The sequence below is a fragment of the Rhinatrema bivittatum genome, chromosome 6 (assembly GCF_901001135.1).
Source record: "Rhinatrema bivittatum chromosome 6, aRhiBiv1.1, whole genome shotgun sequence".
Classification (NCBI taxonomy): Eukaryota; Metazoa; Chordata; class Amphibia; order Gymnophiona; family Rhinatrematidae; genus Rhinatrema; species Rhinatrema bivittatum.
Genome location: NC_042620.1, coordinates 200587279 through 200611946, shown reverse-complemented (window position 1 = coordinate 200611946; position 24668 = coordinate 200587279). Strand labels below are relative to the sequence as shown.

The 24668-nt window shown below is 39.8% G+C and overlaps 1 protein-coding gene across 9 annotated transcripts in view; it reads right to left on the bottom strand.

Moving 5' to 3' along the window:
* LOC115093936 (arf-GAP with GTPase, ANK repeat and PH domain-containing protein 1) overlaps positions 1 to 24668 on the bottom strand; it is a 1595449-nt gene that overhangs the window by 225401 nt on the left and 1345380 nt on the right. For all 9 annotated transcript variants that reach the window (XM_029606403.1, XM_029606396.1, XM_029606397.1 and 6 more), the window contains one exon: positions 13051 to 13205. In XM_029606403.1, coding sequence (XP_029462263.1) covers positions 13051 to 13205 — 155 coding nt within the window. The remainder of the gene's footprint in view (positions 1 to 13050; positions 13206 to 24668) is intronic.

Here is a 24668-nt window from a genome sequence, read left to right as displayed (position 1 = left end):
GCAAAGCACGTTCAAGAATCACTGTCTGAATTATCACGCAGCCTGCGCACCATTTAAAAATGTTGCTAGCAGTAATTTTGCTATGGGTTTGATAGTTAAGAACATAACATGCCACACTGGGTCAGACCAAGGGTCCATCAAGCCCAGCATCCAGTTTCCAACAATGGCCAATCCAGGCTATAAGTACCTGGCAAGTACCCAAAAACGAAGTCTATCCCATGCTACTGATGCTAGTAATAGCATTGGTTCTTTTCTAAGTAAACTTGATTAATAGCAGGTAATGGACTTCTCCTCCAAGAACTTATCCAAACCTTTTTTAAACCTATCTATACTAACTGCACTAACCACAGCCCCTGGCAACAAATTCCAGAGTTTAATTGTGCGCTGAGTGAAAAAGAACTTTCTCCGATTAGTTTTAAATGTGCTACATGCTAATTTCATAGAGTGCCCCCTAGTCCTTCTATTATCCGAAAGAGTAAATAACCGATTCACATTTACCCGTTCTAGAGCTCTCAGGATTTTAAATACCTCTATCATATCCTCCCCTCAGTGGTCTCTTCTCCAAGCTGAACAGTCCTAACTTGTTGAGTCTTTCCTCATAGGGGAGCTGTTCCATCCCCTTTATCATTTTGGTCACCCTTCTCTTTACCTTCTCCATCGCAGCTATATCTTTTTTGGGATGCGGTGACCAGAATTGTACACAGTGTTCAAGCTGTGGTCTCACCATGAACGGATACAGAGGCATCATGACATTTTCCGTTTTATTCTTCATTCCCTTCCTAGTAAATCCTAACATTCTGTTTGCTTTTTTGACTGCCACAGCACACTGAGCTGACAATTTCAATGTGTTATCCACCATGATGCCTACATCTCTTTCCTGGGTGGTAGCTCCTAATATGGAACCTAACATCGTTTAACTAAGGCATGGGTTATTTTTCCCTTTATGCATCACCTTGCACTTATCCACATTACATTTCAGCTGCCATTTGGATGCCCAATTTTTCAGTCTCACAGATTCCTCCTGCAATTTATCACAATCTGCTTGTGATTTAATTACTCTGAATAATTTTGTATCGTCTGCAAATTTGATTACCTCACTCGTCGTATTCCTTTCCAGATCATTTATAAATATATTGAAAAGCATGGGTCCCTGAGGTACTCCACTGCCCACCCCCTCCACTGAGAAAATTGTCCATTTAATCCTACTCCCCGTTTCCTGTCTTTTAACCAGTTTGTAATCCATGAAAGGACATCACCACCTATTCCATGACTTTTTACTTTTTGTAGAAGCCTCTCATGAGGAACTTTGTCAAATGCCTTCTGAAAATCCAAATATAGCACCAGTTCACCTTTATCTACATGTTTATTAATACCTTCAAAAAAATGAAACAGATTTGTGAGGCAAGACTTGCCTTGGGTAAAGCCATGCTGACTTTGTTCCATTAAACCATGTCTTTCTATATGTTCTGTGATTTTGATGTTTAGAACACTTTCCACTATTTTTCCTGGCACTGAAGTCAGGCTAACTGAAGTCAGGTCTGTAGTTACCTAGATCGCCTCTGGAACCCTTTTTAAATATTGGGGTTACATTAGCCACCCTCCAGTCTTCAGGTACAATGGATGATTTTAATTATAGGTTACAAATTTTTACTAATAGATCTGAAATTTCATTTTTTAGTTCCTTCAGAACCCTGGGGTGTATACCATCCGGGCCAGGTGATTTACTACACTTCAGTTTGTCAATCAGGCCTACCACATCTTCTAGGTTTAGAGTGATTTGGTTCAGTCCATCTGAATCATTATCTATGAAAACCTTCTCTGGAACGGGTATCTCCCCAACATCCTCTTTAGTAAACACCGAAGCAAAGAAATCGTTTAATCTTTCCACGATGGCCTTTATCGTCTCTAAATGCCCCTTTAATCCCTCAATTATCTAACGGTCCAACTGACTCCCTCGCAGGCTTTCTGCTTAGGATATATTTAAAAATGTTTTTACTGTGAGTTTTTGCCTCTACGGCCAACTTCTTTTCAAATTCTCTCTTAGCCTTTCTTATCAATGTCTTACATTTAAGTTGCCAACGCTTATGCTTTATCCTATTTTCTTCTGTTGGATCCTTCTTCCAATTTTTGAATGAAAATCTTTTGGCTAAAATAGCCTCTTTCACCTCACCTTTTAACCATGCCGGTAATCATTTTGCCTTCCTTCCACCTTTCTCAATGTGTGGAATACATCTGGACTGTGCTTCTAGGATGGTATTTTTTTTTTTTATCAATGTCCATGCCTCTTGCACACTTTTAACCTTTGTAGCTGTTCCTTTCAGTTTTATTTCTAACTATTTTTCTCATTTTATCAAAGTTTCCCTTTTGAAAGTTTAGCACTAGAGCTGTGGATTTGCTTACTGTATCCATTCCAATCATTAATTCAAATTTGATCATACTGGGGTAGATTTTCAAACCGTGTGTGGGTGTATGTGTGCGTGTGCATGTTATAAAATTGAGGGTCGGCGTGCGCAAGGGAGTGCACAATTGTGCACTCTGTATGCGCCGAGCCAGTGCCGAACCCATGCTGAGCTGCGCTGCCTTCCCCTGTTCTCTCCCAGGCCGCTCAGTAAAAGCGGCGTGGGAGGGAACTTCCCTACCCTCTCCCTCCCTTTGCCTTCCTTTTTCTTTTGTTTTAAAACTTACCTCAGCAGTTGGCCGATGTGCGATCCCCGGCACAGCGGCAAATGGCCACTGTGCCAGGAGACTCTGATCCTGCCCCGCCCATTTTTTCCAAGCCCCAGGACTTACACACATCCCGGGGCTTTAAGCATGTCGCCGGGCTTTTTGAAAATAGGCCCGGCACGCGTAACCTTTTGAAAATCTGCACCATTATGATCACTATTCCCAAGCGGCCCGACCACCATTACCCTTCTCACCAAATCCTGTGCTCCACTGAGAATTAGATCTAAAATTGCTCCTTCTCTCGTCATTTCCTTAATCAATTGCTCCATAAAACTGTCATTTATTCCATCCAGGAAATGTATCTCTCTAGCACGCTGCGATGTAACATTTACCCAGTCAATATTGGGGTAATTGAAATCCGCAAAAACCGGTGCAAGAACACACTTAGGCAATCCACCTTCAAATATAAATAATCTTTAATAGAAAGTCTTTCACTCAGTGTAATCGGCAACTCCACATAATCTTGCAAACATTATTTGGATTGGTCCCCCGACACGGGTCCGTGTTTCGCTTTGTTGCTGCATCGGGAGGGGCCACAAATATAAATATCAATCTACAACATAAAAGATAACAAATGGTGGATCGCTAGAAAATAGAGGGCTACATGGCTTATAACATACTTAAAGACAGTACATACCTTTCAAACCAATCCAGGAGCGCCCCCAGTGGAATGCACTTTTAAAGAGCAGAAATTGGCGCCAAACCTCCATGACATCGCGAGACTGCCTAGCCAATCAGGACAAAGAATACATTAACTAAATAAATGCCATTCAATTTCTCTGTTTAGACCTTTAGGAGTAATCGTGTCCAAGGTAAAAATCCACCTCTGCTCTCGTCTTCCAAGCATCCCAGGATAGTCACCCCCTCTCGAATGTCGGGGGACCACCTCCAGGACCAAGAAAGAGAGATCAGAGATGGCATGATTACATTGTGCCCAGTGGCTAACCAGAGGTTCATCTACTCGTGACAAACGAATGTTCGAACAATGTTCAATGATTCTGGTTTTTACCATGCGGGTCATTTTGCCCACATATACCAGAGGGCAAGGACATTGGACAGCATATATGACCCCTCTAGAAGTACAATCAGACTGTGCACGTAGTGGGTAAACTTGACCAGAAATGGGGTGAATATACTCAAACCGGACAGAGGTGTGAGTACACATAGAACAATGACCACATGGACCATGTCCCCTAGCCGTCCCAAGGTCAGTATCAGAACAGGTAAAAGATGCATGAACCAGCTGGTCCCGCAGATTTCTCGCCCGCCGAAAGGTGAAGCGCAATGAGCCGTGAAGTAAATTAGAAAGTGCAAGGGCTTGCCAGTGTCTCCGGATTAACAGGCGTACCTTATGACTGATGGTTGAAAAGGGTAATATACAATTATGGCTCACTTCATCTTGATGAGAGGAGGGCAAAAATAACCACTCTCGATGAGAGTATAAAGCTCGTTTAAAAGCCTTCTTTACCACTCTCAAGGGGTACCCTCTCGCCAAAAAACGATTTGTCATATCATGTGATTGTTGTAAAAAATCTGCCCGTGAGGAACAGAGACGCCGGAGCCGCAAAAATTGACCTATAGGAATATTGTCTCTTAAAGGACGGGGATGAAAACTAGTATATGACAATAGGAATATCTTTTTTGGATATCTTAATATCAGTCAAGGAGGGTCAATTTAATACCACTTTATTCAGGAAAGACACGGATCGGAATACCCTATTGTCATATACTAGTTTTCATCCCCGTCCTTTAAGAGACAATATTCCTATAGGTCAATTTTTGCGGCTCCGGCGTCTCTGTTCCTCACGGGCAGATTTTTTACAACAATCACATGATATGACAAATCGTTTTTTGGTGAGAGGGTACCCCTTGAGAGTGGTAAAGAAGGCTTTTAAACGAGCTTTATACTCTCATCGAGAGTGGTTATTTTTGCCCTCCTCTCATCAAGATGAAGTGAGCCATAATTGTATATTACCCTTTTCAACCATCAGTCATAAGGTACGCCTGTTAATCCGGAGACACTGGCAAGCCCTTGCACTTTCTAATTTACTTCACGGCTCATTGCGCTTCACCTTTCGGCGGGCGAGAAATCTGCGGGACCAGCTGGTTCATGCATCTTTTACCTGTTCTGATACTGACCTTGGGACGGCTAGGGGACATGGTCCATGTGGTCATTGTTCTATGTGTACTCACACCTCTGTCCGGTTTGAGTATATTCACCCCATTTCTGGTCAAGTTTACCCACTACGTGCACAGTCTGATTGTACTTCTAGAGGGGTCATATATGCTGTCCAATGTCCTTGCCCTCTGGTATATGTGGGCAAAACGACCCGCATGGTAAAAACCAGAATCATTGAACATTGTTCGAACATTCGTTTGTCACGAGTAGATGAACCTCTGGTTAGCCACTGGGCACAATGTAATCATGCTATCTCTGATCTCTCTTTCTTGGTCCTGGAGGTGGTCCCCCGACATTCGAGAGGGGGTGACTATCCTGGGATGCTTGGAAGACGAGAGCAGAGGTGGATTTTTACCTTGGACACGATTACTCCTAAAGGTCTAAACAGAGAAATTGAATGGCATTTATTTAATGTATTCTTTGTCCTGATTGGCTAGGCAGTCTCGCGATGTCATGGAGGTTTGGCGCCAATTTCTGCTCTTTAAAAGTGCATTCCACTGGGGGCGCTCCGCGCTCCTGGATTGGTTTGAAAGGTATGTACTGTCTTTAAGTATGTTATAAGCTATGTAGCCCTCTATTTTCTAGCGATCCACCATTTGTTATCTTTTATGTTGTAGATTGATATTTATATTTGTGGCCCCTCCCGATGCAGCGACAAAGCGAAACACGGACCCGTGTCGGGGGACCAATCCAAATAATGTTTGCAAGATTATGTGGAGTTGCCGATTACACTGAGTGAAAGACTTTCTATTAAAGATTATTTATATTTGAAGGTGGATTGCCTAAGTGTGTTCTTGCACCGGTTTTTGCTGATACTTGCTTATGTGCGAGGTTGCTTCTGTCTTGCATGGTAATTGAAATCCCCCATTATTACTGCACTACCAATTTGGTTAGCTCCCCTAATTTCTCTTAGCATTTCACTGTCTGTCTCACCATCTTGGCCAGGTAGATGGTAATATACTCCTGTCACTATACTCTTCTCCAACATACAAGGGATTTCTACCCATAAAGATTTGATTGTGCATTTATTCTCATGCAGGATCTTTATCCTGTTGGATTCTGTGCCGTCCCAGACATAAAGCGCCACCCTGCCTCCCAGATGCTCCTCTCTGTCATTGCGATATAATTTGTACCCTAGTATAGCACTGTCCCATTGGTTATCCTCCTTCCACTATGTCTCTGAAATGCCAATTAAGTCTATGTCATCATTCACTGCTATACATTCTAATTCTCCCATCTTACGTCCTGCTTGGTTTCGATTTTAAGTATTACTATCCTTAACATAAGGCATTGGGGTAACATGCACAGAGAGACAGTTACTGCCCACATAGGGATAACCTGCACAGAGCGGCAATTACTACCATAAGAAATTTGCTGGGCAGACCGGATGGATCATTTGGTCTTTATTTGCTGACAATACTGTTAGGTCATCCAGACCCCTCTGGTTCTTCAGCCTGCACTCCCCCTAGTTTACCGAAGTCCCTCACCCATTCAGTTTTTGGCTATAAAGAGTTTTATTCTGACTTGCACCTGATAAAGAGCACAAGTAAATATGCACAGGTAAAAGACCTATGCGTGCTGCGTTTGCAAGCTATAAAATTAAGATTTATGTGTATACATGATCAAAGTTACAGGTGCACTGGTACTTAAGTGTGAATGCGTGAGATTTATAAAATAGCAGTAGCATGAACAAGTGCTACTTGAGCATGCAACTCTTTTAAAATTCACCTTTTAGTGAATTTTCAGAAGGGTGGGATTATGCACTACCACCCAGAAAAGTATGCAGAAAGAGGGCATTCTGGGGTGAGGTTTTGAAGTACATACACATTTATATTTTAGAAGTTAAGTATGTGCACACTTCATCAAACATACATGTATACGTTTACACTTGCTAATCAATTTGCAAACATTAACAGGTCGATTCAGTAAAAACGCGGGAGAGCGGATGAACGCCCGCTCTCCCGGCGCGCGCACCGGCCACTTGCCGGTGCGCGCGATACAGTATGCAAATGAGGTGGTGCGGAAGAATCGGGCAAAAGGAGGCGCTAGGGACACTAGCGCGTCCCTAGCGCCTACTTTTAGCCCGGAGCGGCGGCTGTCAGCGGGTTTGACAGCAGACGCTCAATTTTGCTGGCATCGGTTATCGAGCCCGCTGACAGCCACAGGCTCGGAAACCGGACGCCGGCAAAATTGAGCGTCCAGTTTTCGGCCCGACAGCTGCGGGCCGAATTCAAATTTTTATTTTTTTTTAACTTTTTTTACTCTTCAGGACCTCCGACTTAATATCACCATGATATTAAGTTGGAAGGTGCACAGAAAAGCAGTTTTTACTGCTTTTATGTGCACTTTCCCAGTGCCGGAAGAAATTAGCACCTACTTTTGGGTCGGCGCTAATTTCTGAAAGTAAAATGTGTGGCTTGGCCGCACATTTTACTTTCTGTATCCTGCGCGCATACCTAATAGGGCCATCAACATGCATTTGCATGTCGAGGGTGCTATTAGGTGTCGCGGGTTGGACGCGCGTTTTCCTCCCTTTACCGAATAAGGGGTAAGGAAAATGCGCGTCCAAGAGCAGGCTAACAGTGTGCTCCGTCGGAGCGCACTGTACTGTATCAGCTTGTAAATTACTTCTCTTTTGTTTGTGGTTTTTGGGTGAAGGGTCTAGAGCCATGGTGGAGGTTGTGGGTGAACTGATAATGGTCTGAGTCAACTGATGGAGGTGTTGGTGAACTGGTGCTTGGAAGTACATGCACAGATAAGTATTTTCATAAGATATAGGAACACATTAGCCAATGCTATCAATATCTGCCACAGTTTATTCCATGCATGCTACAATTTTTTAACACCTAAAATATATGCACATTCTTTTATAAAATAGTTGCAAAAACTATGTGGATCTCTGAACTAAAAAATGTGTGCTAAAACATTCATGCTCCCGCTGTATAGTTTATAAAATACAAGTGTAACTTTAGGTATGCCTATGTATGCGTGTATGTGCTTCATTATGCATACTATTGACAATTACACTTTTAAAATGTAAAAAGACCAATGTAATAATTTTATCAGAATCCAAAATTCGGCAAATATTTCAATTTTTACCTAGGGTAAAAATCCTTGCTAATCAGAGCATTTATAAAGAAATCTAGTGGATTCCACTTAAAATCTCCTAGTAATAGTCCAGTACCTATAAAAAAATTCAGTTTCTAAAAATATTTGTTATGAGAACATTCATTTTTCATTATATTATAGGAACATCCATGTCTAAGATAATCCTTTTCAGAATATTCCATTTCAAAGATAAAAGGACAATACCTGATGACTTTGGCCAAAATTTGTCTAAATTGTTAATGTTGTTACATATACTTTAATTCAGCTACTTAAGTCATATGTTGGGCCTCAGCTCTCTTGGACATAGGAATGCCCAAGTCTAAGACACTCTCCAATAGGTCCCAGGGCCATTCAGGTTTGAAAAGACCACACAGATAGTTCATTTTGAATAAATGGTAAATAGCGACTCATTTGCAAGAAATCTTTACATTGAGCACTGTACAATATTTCAAAAGTATACACAGACACAAATATTTAATCTTTATCAACTGAAGATATTACTATCAATTCATTATAATAAACTGCCTTTCTGAACCTCTGAGAACAACCATACCTGGAACATTATGAGAACTATCTCAAATGGAATACGATCTAATTGGTTCATGCAGTATGTGTATGAAGTCATATGTGACATCATAACCAATATGGATTAATCAGATCCAGGGAATGTGAGGTCATTTGTGACAACAGGGCTGTTCCCAGGTCTTCAGGGAAATTGCTGACAATGTTAAAAATAATGAGTTACTAAAATGTTTATTTGACACAGGATATTATTTCTTGCTGCATGTATTTTGCATGGAAAACAAAGCAAATAACTTTTCTTTTACATAATAATACATAACAGCTTAAATAACTTCATTACTTCAATTCATTTTGTTCTAAAGGTTGAGGGATGGACAGGAAAATCTTGCATTTAAGGATCAATTTTCAAAGATCTATTGAGTGGGTAACATGGACTCTATACCTGGGGAGCATCAAGCTAGGTTGAGAGAACATTGAACAAATCTCATCTTTGGGTGAGTTTCCTCACTCCGAAGGACATCAAATCTTCACAAGAGTGTACTGTTCTGTTCTTACGTCTCACTCTGAATGTCAAAGTGGCCCCTAACCCCTATACTACTACCTAAACCTCACCTCGAGTAACTAGATGGGGCTCATATAGAAGTATAAATACCTAGCTCCTATAAGGGCCTTATAGCTAGTCTCTCCCTCACTCTATAGCAGCTTAAAATAGTGAAAACGCTATTTGCAAAAACATCGCAAAGTGCGATAAAGCCATATCACACAGCTTAACGCAAATGAAAAAGGTATAGTTATTTCCTGCATTAAAACTGTGTGATATGGCTTCGCAAATTGCAAGGTCAGCCCTCTTAGCCAGAAATCCTGCCCCAAACTCCTCCCCTTTTCCAAATTTGCATCGCACCATGCATTATAGTGCTTTTCGCATGCATTATGGCATTTTCTCATGCGTTAAAGGTGTTTTTCGCATGCGAAAATGCCTTAATACATGTGAAAATGCCATAACGCAATTTGATAAATTACCTCCTATATTTGCAGCTAAAATTAATCTAAATATAACCACACTATACTTGCTTGGCTAGATTTAGAGAAGCTATTTGTGTGGCTGGTGTTGTCCACCAAAACTTAGCACTACCATGCTAAATTATAAGTCTGTCATAGGAATGCCCCTGGAATCAACCTTTTTTTGCCCAGCTAAATTAGCTCACCTTCTTCCCGATGCAATATCGGTGTGTGTTAAACGGACACTCATGATTGAGTGCCCGCTCCCTTAATACGTGCTGATCTACCTCTCCCGGGTGACCGATTTAATATTTAACTCGGGTGCCGCGGTACAAAGGAGGCGCTAGGGGAAACTGTGAGCCCCTGATACCTCCTCGGCAGTGGCTGCCCAGGAGAGGTGGCTGTCAGTCGGTTAGGAAAACGGACGCTCAATTTTAGAGCATCAATTTTCCTAACCTGTGCACGGCAACAGGTTAGGAAAATGGACGCCCGTTAATTGAGCGTCCTTTTTCCTAACCTGACCACTGGCACGTTTTAAAAAAAAAATAATTTTTGGGGGGGACATTTGTAACTTTTTTACTTCCTCCAACTTAATATCGACACAATATTAAGTTGGATGAACTACAGATACACTTTTTGGGCTCCTCCAAAATTAATGTCTGCTTGGGGCAGGCATTAATTTTGGCAAGTAAAAATGTGCACGTTGGGCGCACATTTATTTTTTTTTTTGCATCGGGAGGAATTGATAATAGCCTCATCAACATGCATTTACATGTGATGAGCGCTATTGCCTATGGGGCAGATTTTTAAAGTTATGCCCGTGCACCTGCCAGCTGCTGTGCTGGAGCACTCAGCCCCGCCCCCAGACCACCGCCATGCCCATGGCCCCACCCCTGGACCACCCCTTTTTCGAAGCCCCGGACATACGCACACCGCCGAGCCGCCGAGCCTATGCAAAATAGGCTCGGCGCACGCAGGGGTAGGTTTTTGGGGGTTAAGCGCGTAACCCTTTGAAAATCTACCCCTATGCGTGCAACTGGACACGCATTTTGAACACGTTAACCCCTGTTTTGCATAGGGTTTCTGGATGCACGTCCAAAACACACATACAATCACAAGTTGAGCCACGCGCTACAGCCAGCGCATGGTATTGCATCAGCCCGGTCATGAATTTAGGAAAGAAATTTAGCCATTTGGGGAGGGTGAGCAAATGTTAATAAGTTTAACTGGCTCTTTCTCAGTTAGCCTATTAAATCTTTTGAAAATTGATCATGAAACTTTCAGGTTTACATTGTAATACTGTTCATTTTATACATCTTCAATTTTGATTACGTTATTTTTTAAATTCTTGTATCTTGAAGTTCATGTATAAATTATGGAGTAGCTACAGTTCATTTAACTTTCATAATAAGTGAGATTAAAAGCCAGTTTAGAAAAATTAAAACTACAAAATCTGTCTAATTATCACCAACTGTCAAAAAGGAATATTTGTACATTGATAAGAATATCATAATTATATCACTGACAAATGTAACACCCCTGGCCATTATGATAAGGAAGACTCAAATGTCTTGAGATGGAAACCATGAACCAATCAGATTCAATGTGTTTGTAACCCTTTTTATTATCAGGCTGGACCCAAAAAAGCATGATAATTTCAGGAGATAAAATTTTGAAAAACAATTTAAATATTCTAGTTCAAGTTAAGAGAGATTATATACTACCAGTGCCACTTAGACTTTTGAAATTGCTGTACAGTATTCAGTGGATCATTTTATGCTAAAAAAACCAAAAAAATAAAAACACATTCCCTTTCTAGAAATTCATGTGATTACCACATCCATACACCAGTCTACCCATGCAAACTGTGCTAATCAACCACAATTTAAATTCCAGGAATTACCTAAATATCATCAAATCCAACCTTGCAATTTAATACCAGACAAAAGCAATTTACAATTATATATGCATGTACTGAGTTTCATGATTTAATGACATGTACAAGTTCTAAAAAAGCATAATGGACAGACAGCTGTCAAACATCATCATTTCCGTTTTGATGTGAATGAATTGCATCAAAATAATGACATATTTGATCATGGATTCTAAAGCAAAAAAGTACCTGAATTTTACGGACTGCCAAATTAGAACGAAAGCAATAAAACTGTTAATCTTCCACATTTAATATAAATTGTTTTTTGGTACATTATCATTTGATTCAAGGATCTGTAATAATAGATGTGATATCCTTGTTGACTGTAAAGGCACTTTCCTATTATAGCAGTCTAAGTTATAACTACCACTGTTTTTTGCATCCTTAAAGCTGATTGTAAGGCAATAATCACATAGCTGGATCGGTCTGCCATTCTGTATAAGGGACCTAGGAGGCTGTATGTGTGGGTATTGGGTAATGGCCAAGCTAGTAATGTTAGCTATTTAGATTTTTACAGAGCCTTGTACGCCGAAGTGAAGAAAGTTGGGATCTAAGAAGGCAGAATACAAAGGAGGAAGACAAAAAGATTGTCACGTGACAGAGGCATATCTAGTATGACGGCTGTCTGGCACCATTTTGGGCTGAGTGAGTGGCCAGCCCAGAACCTGGGCCCCACCAGACCACCAAGCATGCCTGGGGAGAAGGTAGGTGGTCCTTATAGGGGTGGACTAGTGTTTGAATCTGAGAGTGGGGCCTCTTTTTGTTTTTGAAAGGAGGAGTTTGGAAGGGCAGGGCATTTTCACATGACAGAGGCAGTAGGGGTCTTTCACACTTTGGGGGTGGGGAAGTCTTTAGGGATGACATGGCCCTTTAGGAACCATCACAGGAGAACTGGGATGCATGTTAGCATCCCAATACTCCCGACAAAAGTAAGCTACAGCTCCTGAGTTGTAGCTAACTTTCAGGAAAACAACATGGCTTTCGGTTTTTGAGGAAAGCCACATTATTATAGTAACATAAAATTACCTAATCATGAGCTGCTTTGCATGCATTTGCAAGTCTTATGCATGCAAAGCAGCTCATTACCATACCTGTGCCATTTCAGCTAAAATAAAGCCAAAATTTAAATATTGCATGTAATTTCTGCATTAGGATTTTATTGCATAATAAACACCTAACATAGCTTAGTGAATATAACCCTTAGATTGCAAGATTTCTGGGGACAGGGAAATTAACTACTGTACCTGAATGTAACCTTGAGCTATCAATTAAAAGGTGTGAGTTAAATCTAAACCAATAAAAAACTAAATTTAGAAATGCTCAAAATCAAAATAAACAGATGGATAAACATTTGTGAATTATATATATCTATATCTATATATATCTCATACCTATATATAGATGAATATTTGTATTGTTCTTCTATATAACCTAAAAAAAAGTCAATAAATACAGACTATCATGCTTATTACATATACAATTATTTCTTCTTGAAGACTAGGGAGTTTTTCCTTTTCCATTTTTATTCTATTTTTTTCTCGTTCCTAATTTTTCTAACTTTGTCATGGCATGCTGAAGGCCTTACCTTATTCTTACTGCTTTCACAGGACTGTAAACTGGCAAGGATCTGGCTCTCGATGGCTTGTACCCATGCATCTCTCTCTTCATAGGTAGTAGCTTCAAAGTGCCAAGTCTGGCCGGTAAGGGACACAATAATAAATTCAAAGTTTTCTTCTGGTTCTGAAATATACACAACAATGGGGATGGATTGTAAGATATCTTGAGAATTCATAGGAAGGAGTGGAAAAAGAAATAAATAATTCCTTATTAATAGCAGTTTATGGATTTTTTCTCTAGGAACTTATCCAAACCTTTTTTAAACCCAGCTACACTAACTGCCGTAACTACATCCTCTAGCAATGAATTCCAGAGCTTAACTATGCATTGAGTAAGAAAAACTTTCTTCAATTTGTTTTAAATGAGCTACTTGCTAACTTAATGGAGTGCTCCCTAGTCCTTCTATTATCTGAGAGAGTAAATAGCCGATTTATATTAACCTGTTCAAGTCCTTTCCTGATTTTGTAAACCTCTATCATATTCCATCTCAGTTGTCTCTTCTCCAAACTGAACAGCCCTAAATTCTTTAGCCTTTCCTCATAGGGGAGCCGTTCCATGCCCTTATCATTTTGGTCACCTTTCTCTGCACTTTCTCCAGTGCAGTTATATCTTTTTTGAGATGTGGCGACCAGAGTTGAACACAGTATTCAAGGTGTGGTCTCATCATGGAGTGATACACAGGCATTATGACATTCTTCATTTTATTTGCTATTCCCTTCTTAATAATTCCTAACATTGTTTATTTTTTTGACTGCCACAGCACACTGAGCCGACAATGTCAATGTATTATCTACTATGACGCCTAGATCTCTTTCCTGGGTAGTAAACTCCTAAGACAGAACCCAACATCGTGTAACTATAGCAAGAGTTATTTTCCACTATATGCATCACCTTGTACTTTTCCCACATAAAATTTAATCTGCCATTTGGAAGCTCAACTTTCTAGTCTCACAAGGTTCTCCTGCAATTTATCACAATTCGCTTACGATTTAACTACTCTGCATAATTTTGTGTCAATCGCAAATTTGATCACCTCTCTGGTTATACCCTTTTCCAAGTCATTTATAATTATATTAAAAAGCACCGGTCCAAGTACAGATCCCTGAGGCACTCCACAGTTTACCTTTTCCACTGTGGAAACAGACCATTTTATCCTACTCTCTGTTTCCTGGTTTGTTTTTTTTAACCAGTTTGCAATCCACAAAAGGACATTGCTTCCTATCTCATGACTTTTTACTTTTATTTTTGGTTGTTATAGTTCTCTTTTTGTTGTAGTCCGATTCTGTCCAGCAGGTACCTAGGAAATTGTGGATACCAGAAAAGAGCCAAATTAATGTTAATGAGTTTACAGATGCATGGCTCACTCGCAGTAAGAAATTGGAGCTATTGTCTTTGGATCAAATGATCTTGCTGTGGAATGCTTCTATTACACAAACACGTGATGTGATTGCAACTATTAAATCTAGAGGCAAAAAGAGAAAATAATTGGTCCCCTGGTTTTCGCAAGAGGTAAGGGACAAAAAAGAGATGCTGGATACAGCTGAACATAAATGGTAAAAGCAGGGGTCTGCTCAAGAAAGTTAAAATACATGTAGAAGCCTTCAGTTTTTATTTTATTTTTCCTGGGAATCTTATCAGTGTTTATTACATTAAAAGCAAAAATGAATCTTATCCATAAAATTGTCATAATTTTTTTCTCTACTGATTTTTCCTGGTTTTGATCTTGTTGTAATAAATACTGATAAATTCATGGAAAAATAAAATGAAAACTGAAAAAGAAGGTTGCTCCATATATGGAGATATTACAGGACTGATAGGACAAAAAAATAATTATTTTCCACAAAAGATACATGCTGTTATTGATCAGCCAAAGATGACAATTTCTGTAGTTATAGATCTGGTTTTGCTTAGCGATGGTAGTTGCTATTTTTATAATGTTGATTGTAAGGAAATTGACAATTTTTTAAAGTCCAAAATTGACCAACTGCAGTCCACTTTGAGTTTGGATAATTTTGCTGATGTAATGTCTGACATGGAATTAGAGGAAGTGTTATGGGAAAAGTTTGCCCCATTGTCATCTAAATAATTTGTATGTCAAAAAAGAATGTCACCTAATTTGATCTTGACCTGGGTTCAACATGGCAGGTAAAAATGTCTAAGGAAATGCTCTGTACATTTTTAATTGCTATTATACATTTTTTTTTTGCTCAGTGATTGCTACTTTCCTTCATTATTAAAAAGTGCAATTGTCTGGCTTCTATTAAAACACCACCAATTTGGACCTTGCTAATTTCAGACCAATCTCTAACTTGCCATTTTTAGGTAAAGTGACTGAGCAAGGCTGTATTAATACCACTCCAGGATATTTTTAGATGAATATAAGCTTTTAGATAAATATCAATATGGTTTTACAAAGTTCCATGGGACAGAGATCATATTGCTTTCACAATTTGATGATTTGCGTCTGAGTTTGGATAAAGGTATTGAATATGATGGTTTTCCTTGATATTAGAGCAGCTATCAGTACTGCACTGCATAAGGTACTGTTAAAATACCTTGGAAATTTAGAAATGGGACCTAAAAAGTGCGCTGGTGTGAGTCAATATTTATAGATTGCCAATAGCAAGTTAGATTGGGTTATGACCAATCTGAGTGGAAGCTGCTATCTGCTGGAGTGCTCCAAGATCCAGTCTCATTAGTAATCCTTTTAAACTTTTATCTGCAACCTGTTTTTAAGTTGATATCTTCATTTCGAGTGCAGTACCATATTTATGCAGATGTCATTCAGTTGTTTATTTATTTATTTAAAATTCTTATATACTGCATTTTCAATTTATATTGGTCAGGGCAGTTTAGAGTATTGCATATTATACAGTATAAAACAGGGTAAAATAAATAACAGGCAATGGACAGAGCCCCTATTAACTAAAGGCATGTCTCCATATCAATGATAATAATGCGATGGGAAAGATTAAGCAGAGACTTCAAATACTTTTTTGAAGAGATAGGTTTTCATATTTTTCTTAAACTCTTTGCTATCTGGTGTTAGACTGAATATTGAATTGTGATGGATCATGACCTGAATTTGACTATGACATTATAGTTCACTTGTTGTTTGATCCTATGCTTCTCTGCTCTCCTTATGGTTTTTTGTACCCCTTACCATTCCCCTGTTACTTGTAATTTCCGTTGCTTTTGTTCCATGTAAACCGAGGTGATGTTTCGACTAACATCGGTATAGAAGACTTTTAAATAAATAAATAAATAAATAAAGTGTTCTAGAGGGTTGGGCCAGCGATTGACAAAGCCTGCTTTCTGGTGAGGTCAAGTATAGCAATTTTAATGGTAGGGATGTCTAAGAGGATTTTATTTGCTGAGAGTAAGTGTCTTTTAGGTTTATAAATGCGTAATGATGAGCATAACCAAATAGAGTGGTTATTATGAATTAGGTGGTAAATCATAGAAATAATTTTGTATTGTATATGAAAATAAATAGGTAACCAATGTAGAGAGTGAAGGATAGGCGTGATTTTAGGAAATTAGCAAAAACATATTTGTTTAAATTGTTACTTTTCATAGTTTTTCCTATGTTTTTACTGTTTTATCTGATTTTATAGTTGTTTTAATTTGCAATAACAGTTTTTACAATATTTGATTTATTTTTATTTGAAGTCGGTTTTATTTGATTTTATATTTTTATTGTCTGTCTTTTATGATAATTTTATTATGTATGTATTACTGTTCATCGCTCAGGCATTCATTGTGTTGAGTGATTAAGAAATTTAATAAATGTAGATGAATAGAATTCGTAGTATATGGGCAGCTGAATTCTGCATTAGTTGAAGCAGAATAGAGTTAGTAGAGAGACCAATTCAAAAGCATTGAAGTAGTCCACACCAGTAAGAAACAGTGCTTGTAGAACCAAGCGAAAGTTCTCTTTGTCAAGGAGTGTTTTTAGCTGCTTCAGTAATTGAATTTTATAGAAAGAAGATTTGACAACTTCAGATAACTGATGATCCATCAGTAATTGAGCATCAAGAGTTACACCAAGATTTGGGGCTTTTTGTGTAATTGAAAATGAATGTCCATCAACTTTCAAAATGCCAGGTGGATGATTTGTTGAATTTGGAGTAGTTGTTAATTGTATGATTTCAGTTTATTCCATTAGCTGATGATAGTATATTAATATTAAATTCACATCTAATGTGAATGGGTTGTTGAATGGTTCAGTGCCGAATATGAAGAAAACCTAGTTATCATCTATTACCTGGTCTGGAAACATGGTGCTTTCTATTCAAATGAAGTTAATGGGTGATAGATGCCTTGTTTTGAATAGTGTGTGTATTTCAGGTGTATTAATTGATTCTAAGTTGTCCCTTAAAAATCAGATTATATCTATTGTGAAGATTTTATTGCATACATTAAAGATGATCCTTGTGTTTGGAAGGGTTACAGAAGTTGGTAATTACGTATTTCAAGACAATATGTCTTGCCGAATTCTGTTCTAGGATGTTGCAGGATTTTCTGGTTTGGTGAGAGAGGGTAGAGGCAGCAAAATAATCATTTCCACAAGGCAGCAAAATAGGTAGCACCAGTCCTGCAAGTTGGTGAGATAAGAAATGGGGAGCAGGTGAGTAGCAGGGGCTAGGGATGTGAATCGTTTTTTGACGATTTAAAATATCATCCGATATATTTTAAATCGTCAAAAATCGTTAGAGCCGCGATACAATAACAATTCCCCCGATTTATCGTCAAAAAATCGAAAATCGGGGGAAGGGGGAGGGGAAGGGGGAGGGCGGGAAAACCGGCACACTAAAACAACCCTAAAACCCACCCTGACCCTTTAAAATAAATCCCCCACCCTCCCGAACCCCCCCAAAATGCCTTAAATTACCTGGGGTCCAGAGGAAGGGTCCCGGTGTGATCTTTTACTCTCGGACCTCCGTGCGTTGCCGAATGGCCGGCGCCATTTTGCGCAAAATGGCGCCGGCCGTACGGCAACACGAATCGACTGCAGGAGGTCGTTCCGGACCCCCGCTGGACTTTTGGCAAGTCTTGTGGGGGTCAGGAGGCCCCCCCAAGCTGGCCAAAAGTCCCTGGGGGTCCAGCGGTGGTCCGGGAGCGATCTCCTACGCTCCTGACGTCGGGGGACAAAAAACAAAATGGCGCCGGCGCTACCTTTGACCTGTCATATGACAGGTCAAAGGTAGCGCCGGCGCCATTTTGTTTCTACAACGCACGGAGGTCCGAGGTCCGAAAGTAAAAGATCACAGCAGGACCCTTCCCCTGGACCCCAGGTAATTTAAGGCATTTTGGGGGGGTTCGGGAGGGTGGGGGGATTTATTTTAAAGGGTCGGGGTGGGTTTTAGGGTTGTTTTAGTGTGCCGGTTTTCCCGCCCTCCCCCCCACTGGACCCCAGGTAATTTAAGGCATTTTGGGGGGGTTCGGGAGGGTGGGGGGATTTATTTTAAAGGGTCGGGGTGGGTTTTAGGGATGTTTTAGTGTGCCGGTTTTCGATTTACACGATATTTAAAAAACCCAAACTGCGACGATCCGATTCCCTCCCCCTCCCAGCCGAAATCGATCGTTAAGACGATCGATCACACGATTCACATCTCTAGCAGGGGCCCCTTTATTGCCCTGAGAGGCGTAAAAACAAAATTGTGGGCAGCCTGTCAACTTATTGCTACACTGTTTATGTAGTTCACTGGTGGGATAAAAAAATTATGCAAATGATCCCTCTGTTCTTGAGTGTCCAGCTCTAGTATATAGAAAAGTTGGCAACCCTAGTTCCCATATACGTGGATATGTGGACACATACACATGTATTTTATATTGTACATGTGCTTGCACACGTAAGATACAAAATACTCGCAATTCTACCCAACATATTTGCATATCTAAAACCTGTAGGTTTTATATCAAAATTTCTAGAACTTTGACTATGCCTCACTGAGTATGCCCAGCATGCCAACAAACTATGCATCCATTCGAGGGCTCTTTCAGTTTTGAACCTTAGCATATACAACTGAATCCAACTCCAAGGAGAAGAAGGCAGGCTTTGCAAGGACTGACATTCTGCTGCCCTTGGAGAACACCTGTTATAAGTAAACAACTCTGCTTTTTCTGAAGACAAGTGGGATGGCAGTCCTCACAAGTGGGGAAACCCTAGCTATAGACTGCCCTGAATGAAAAAAAGGGAAAACAACAAGTGCCAATCAGCATGGCTTTTTTTTTTTTTTCAATTTTATCTCATTTATGAGGGGCAGCCTGAACAAAAACAGAGTGTGGAGTAGGGTTCTACACAATACAAATTTCTCAGGACAGACTGGTCAAACCAACTGTCACATTGGTCATCTCTGTTTAAACAATAGTGAGAAGCGAATGTGTGAAGACAACTCCATGTTACAGCTTTGCAGATCTCCTCCTGGGCATAACAGAAGGAAATGCAATCTGCTAGCCAGTTGGATAAAGTCTGTTTGGCAATGGCTATCCCCCAGTTTGTTGGTGTCAAAAGAAACAGAAAGCTGGGTGGACTTTCTATGGGCTTCAGTCTTCTCCAGGTAGAAGGCCAAGGTTCTCTTACAGTCCAAACTGTACACTGCATGTTCACCTTGGTGGAAATGTGGCCTGTGAAAAAATGTTGTAAGGATAACTGATTGGTTAAGATGGCATTCCGATACCACTTAGAATTGAACCCTATCATGAAAATATCTTGCATATGGTAGATAAGTCATTCACTGACCCTGCACACTGAAGTTACTGCCACCAAAAATTTAACCTTCCAGGTCAGGTACTTCAGGTCACAGGAGTGCAGTAGCTCAAAAGGAGCTATCCTTAGCTTGGACAAAACTATGTTGAAGTCTCACGACACAGCTGGAGGCCTGATGGATGGGAGGCATTACATAAGATGCATTTAACCCTCATAAGTCAGCTTTTAGGCGCGTAAATTAGGGGATTTTTATAACATGTGTGTGACAATGAAATTATCAGTTTTATCAATTAGTCTACCAGTTCGCTCTCCTTGTTCTTCAGCTTGAACTTCCCTCATTTCACCCAGAGCCCCTCCACTTAGTCATTTTTTCACTTTTGAGACTGTGATGATCACTTACACCAGATATTGAGCAGGAGTAAATATATGCAAATAAAAAACGTATGCATGTAATTTGGCAGTTGGAAAATAGCAGCTTAAGAACATAAGAACATAAGAAAATGCCATACTGGGTCAGACCAAGGGTCCATCAAGCCCAGCATCCTGTTTCCAACAGTCGCCAATCCAGGCCATAAGAACCTGGCAATTACCCAAAAACTAAGTCTATTCCATGTTAACATTGCTAATGGCAGTGCCTATTCTCTAAGTGAACTTAATAGCAGGTAATGGACTTCTCCTCTAAGAACTTATCCAATCCTTTTTTAAACACAGCTATATTAACTGCACCAACCACATCCTCTGGCAACAAATTCCAGAGTTTAATTGTGCGTTGAGTAAAAAAGAACTTTCTCTGATTAGTTTTAAATGTGCCCCATGCTAACTTCATGAAGTGCCCCCTAGGGGTGTGAATCGTGTGATTGATCGTCTTAACGATCAATTTTGGCTGGGGGGGGGAGAGAAATCTGATAGTCGTGTTTTGTTTTTTTTAAAAATTGTTAAAAATCGTAAATCGGGGGAGGGTGGGAAAACCGGCACACCAAAAAAACCCTAAAACCCACCCCGAACCTTTAAAACAAATCCCCCACGTGACCCGTATGACATAGTGAGGGCAAAAGTAGCGCCGGCGCCATTTTTAAGATTGACATTTTGAAGATTGGCAATACGGCCCACGTGCAGGAGGTCGCACCCGGACCCCTGCTGGACTTTCGGCAAGTCTTGTGGGGGTCAGGAGGCCCCCCCCCAAGCTGGCCAAAAGTCCCTGGGGGTCCAGGGGCGATCTCCTGCACGCGTGACGTCGGGAGCCAGGAACCAAAATGGCGCCGGCGCTACCTTTGCCCTGTCACATGATAAGGGCAAAGGGCCACCGGTGCCATTTCTCTTAACGCAGTCATGGCCAGAGAGAGGGAGATCGCGCCGGGACCCCCCCACTGGACCCCAGGTAATTTAAAACATTTTGGGGGGGTTCGGGAGGGTGGGGGATTTGTTTTAAAGGTTCGGGGTGGGTTTTAGGGTTTTTCTGGTGTGCCGGTTTTCCAGCGCCCTATTTAACGATACAATACAAATGCCCCTGACAATAAATCGGGGGCATTTGTATTGTATCATGCACTCTAACGATTTTGGACGATTTTAAAATTATCTGACGATAATTTTAATCGTTCAAAAATGATTCACATCCCTAGTGCCCCCTAGTCTTTCTACTATCCGAAAGAGTAAATAACCGATTCACATCTACCTGTTCTAGACCTCTCATGATTTTAAACACCTCTATCATATCCCCCCTCAGTCGTCTCTTCTCCAAGCTGAAAAGTCCTAACCTCTTTAGTCTTTCCTCATAGGGGAGTTGTTCCATTCCCCTTATCATTTTGGTAGCCCTTCTCTGTACCTTCTCCATCGCAATTATATCTTTTTTGAGATGCGGCGACCAGAATTGTACACAGTATTCAAGGTGCGATCTCAACATGGAGCGATATAGAGGCATTATGACATTTTCCGTTTTATTCACCATTCCCTTTCTAATAATTCCCAACATTCTGTTTGCTTTTTTGACTGCCGCAGCACACTGTACCGACGATTTCAATGTGTTATCCACTATGACACCTAGATCTCTTTCTTGGGTTGTAGCACCTAATATGGAACCCAACATTGTGTAATTATAGCATGGGTTATTTTTCCCTATATGCATCACCTTGCACTTATCCACATTAAATTTCATCTGCCATTTGGATGCCCAATTTTCCAGTCTCACAAGGTCTTCCTGCAATTTATCACAATCTGCTTGTGATTTAACTACTCTGAACAATTTTGTGTCATCTGTAAATTTGATTATCTCACTCGTCGTATTTCTTTCCAGATCATTTATAAATATATTGAAAAGTAAGGGTCCCAATACAGATCCCTGAGGCACTCCACTGTTTACCCTTTTCCACTGAGAAAATTGCCCATTTAATCCTACTCTCTGTTTCCTGTCTTTTAGCCAGTTTGCAATCCACGAAAGGACATCGCCACCTATCCCATGACTTTTTACTTTTCCTAGAAGCCTCTCGTGAGGAACTTTGTCAAACGCCTTCTGAAAATCCAAGTATACTATATCTACCGGTTCACCTTTATCCACATGTTTATTAACTCCTTCAAAAAAGTGAAGCAGATTTGTGAGGCAAGACTTGCCCTGGGTAAAGCCACGTGCTTATGCACGTAACTCTTGGCCCCTCCACAGAACATCCCTGGCCCACCCTTTTTTTTTCTTTTAGATATGCACTTTACTCTTGGGTCTCCGATATAAGCGTATATACTGCTTTTTTAAAATAGTTAATATTCGCATACATGGTATTTTATGCGTACATGTGTAATTTTTTGTGTGTGCATCTTTTGAAAATTCATCTTAAAGTAAAAAGGAGGAAAAAATATTTGTACCACTGCTGCTTGATTGTGGGAGTACTTCAAGGACTTCTTTTCTCCTACGACCCAGCTCTCATCCTTGCTTTGGAGATTTTCCCTTGAGAGTGTGAACATAAAAAATGGCCACACTGCATCAGACTGAGGGTCCATCAAGGCCAGCATCCTGTTTCCAACAGTGGCCAATTCAGGTTACAAATACATAGCCAGTATCCAAACAGTAAATAAATCCCATGTCATTAATGCTGGTAATAAGCAGTGGCTTTTTCCTAAGTCAAATTAGTTATTAGAAGTTTATGGACTTCTCCAGGAATTGTCCAAATATTTTTTAGCGCATGGGACAGTTTGGGTTCTGCATGATACTAAACGGCTATTTGGACAGCAGTCCACATGAACATTTGAGGATGATTTACTGCTGAAACTAATTTTGTGTGAAGCTGGCTTCATTGGAGCCCTATGAACTGGGTCGTCAACTTCAAAATATAAATACAATAATCTATGTATTGAATACAGCTTGGAGGACTGTTCATAGCCATTTTTTCAATTTATTAGAAGTGTCATCGATATTGTATCTGATGGAGGGGACACAGGAAAACTGCTCTGGTGGAGAAATTGTTCTTTGACATTGCATGAGGGAGACAAAAAAAATGTTTAAAATTTGTCTCTTTATATATTTTTTCTTTATTGTATTTTTTCTATTTTTGTTTTTTCTATCCTTTGTTGTTTGTGTCTTTTGTGTCTATTTTTAACATGATGTGGGAGGGTTGTGAACAAGAATGCATCGAATTATTTTTTGGAATTGTATGAGTTGAAAATACCTTATACATTTGATAAATAATGTTAAGCTGTGTTTAGTGAGCAATAAAGATATTTAAAGATATTTTAGGATTATCTTAAAATTCAATGATTTTACTTTTAATATTTGGTACTGTTCTAGTTCAATGTCAAGATGCAAATCTTTTTTAAACCCAGATATGCTGTCTTAAATACATCCTCTGGCTTTGAATTCTAGAACTTAATTAAGTGAAAAATAATTTTCTGATTTGTTTTAAATGTGCTACTTTTTAAGTTTATGGAGAATCCCCTAGTCCTTATATTACCTGAAAGAGTTCATAAACATCCACATTTACCCTTTCTAATTCTCTCATGACTTTATAGACATCTATTATATCCCCCCTCAGTCATCTCTGCTCCAAACTGAGCAGTCCTAACCTCTTTAGCCATTCCTTCCCCTTTATCATTTTGGTTGCCTTTCTCTGTACATTTTCCAGTGCAACCATATAGGTTTTTGAGATGTGGTGACCATGAATTGCACACAGTATTTAAGATGCAGTTTCACCATGGAGTAATATAAAGGTATTATGACATTCTCTGTTATATTCACCATTCCTTCCCAAATAATTCCTAACATTCTATTTGCTTTTTTGACTGCTGCTATACACAGAGCTGAGGATTTCAATGTATTGTCCATTATGATGCCTAGACCATTTTCCTGTGTGATAACTCTTAATATGGTACCTAGCATTATATATATCTACAGTGTGGGTTACATTTCCCCATGTGCATCACCTTGCATTTATCCACATTAAATTTTATCTGCTGTTTGGATGACCAGTCTTCCAGTCTTGCAAGATCTTCCTGCAATTTGTCACAATCCACTTGTGATTTAACAGCTCTGAATAATTTTGTCTCACCTGCAAATTGGATCATTTCATTTCTCGTATCCTTTTCCAGATCATTTATAAATATATTAAAAAGCACCAGTCCCAGTACAAATCCCTGAGGCACTCCACTGTTTACCTTTCTACACTGAGAAAGCTGACCATTTAGTCCACCTCTCTGTTTCCTATCTTTTAATCTGTTTGCAATCCACAAAAGGACATTGCCTCCTATCCCATGACTTTTTAATTTACTTAGGATTCTCTCATGGGGAACTTTGTGAAATGCCTTCTGAAAATCCAAATATACTAAATCTACTGGCTCACCTTTATCCACACATTTATTAACCACTTAAATAAATGTAGCAGATTTCTAACTTCCCT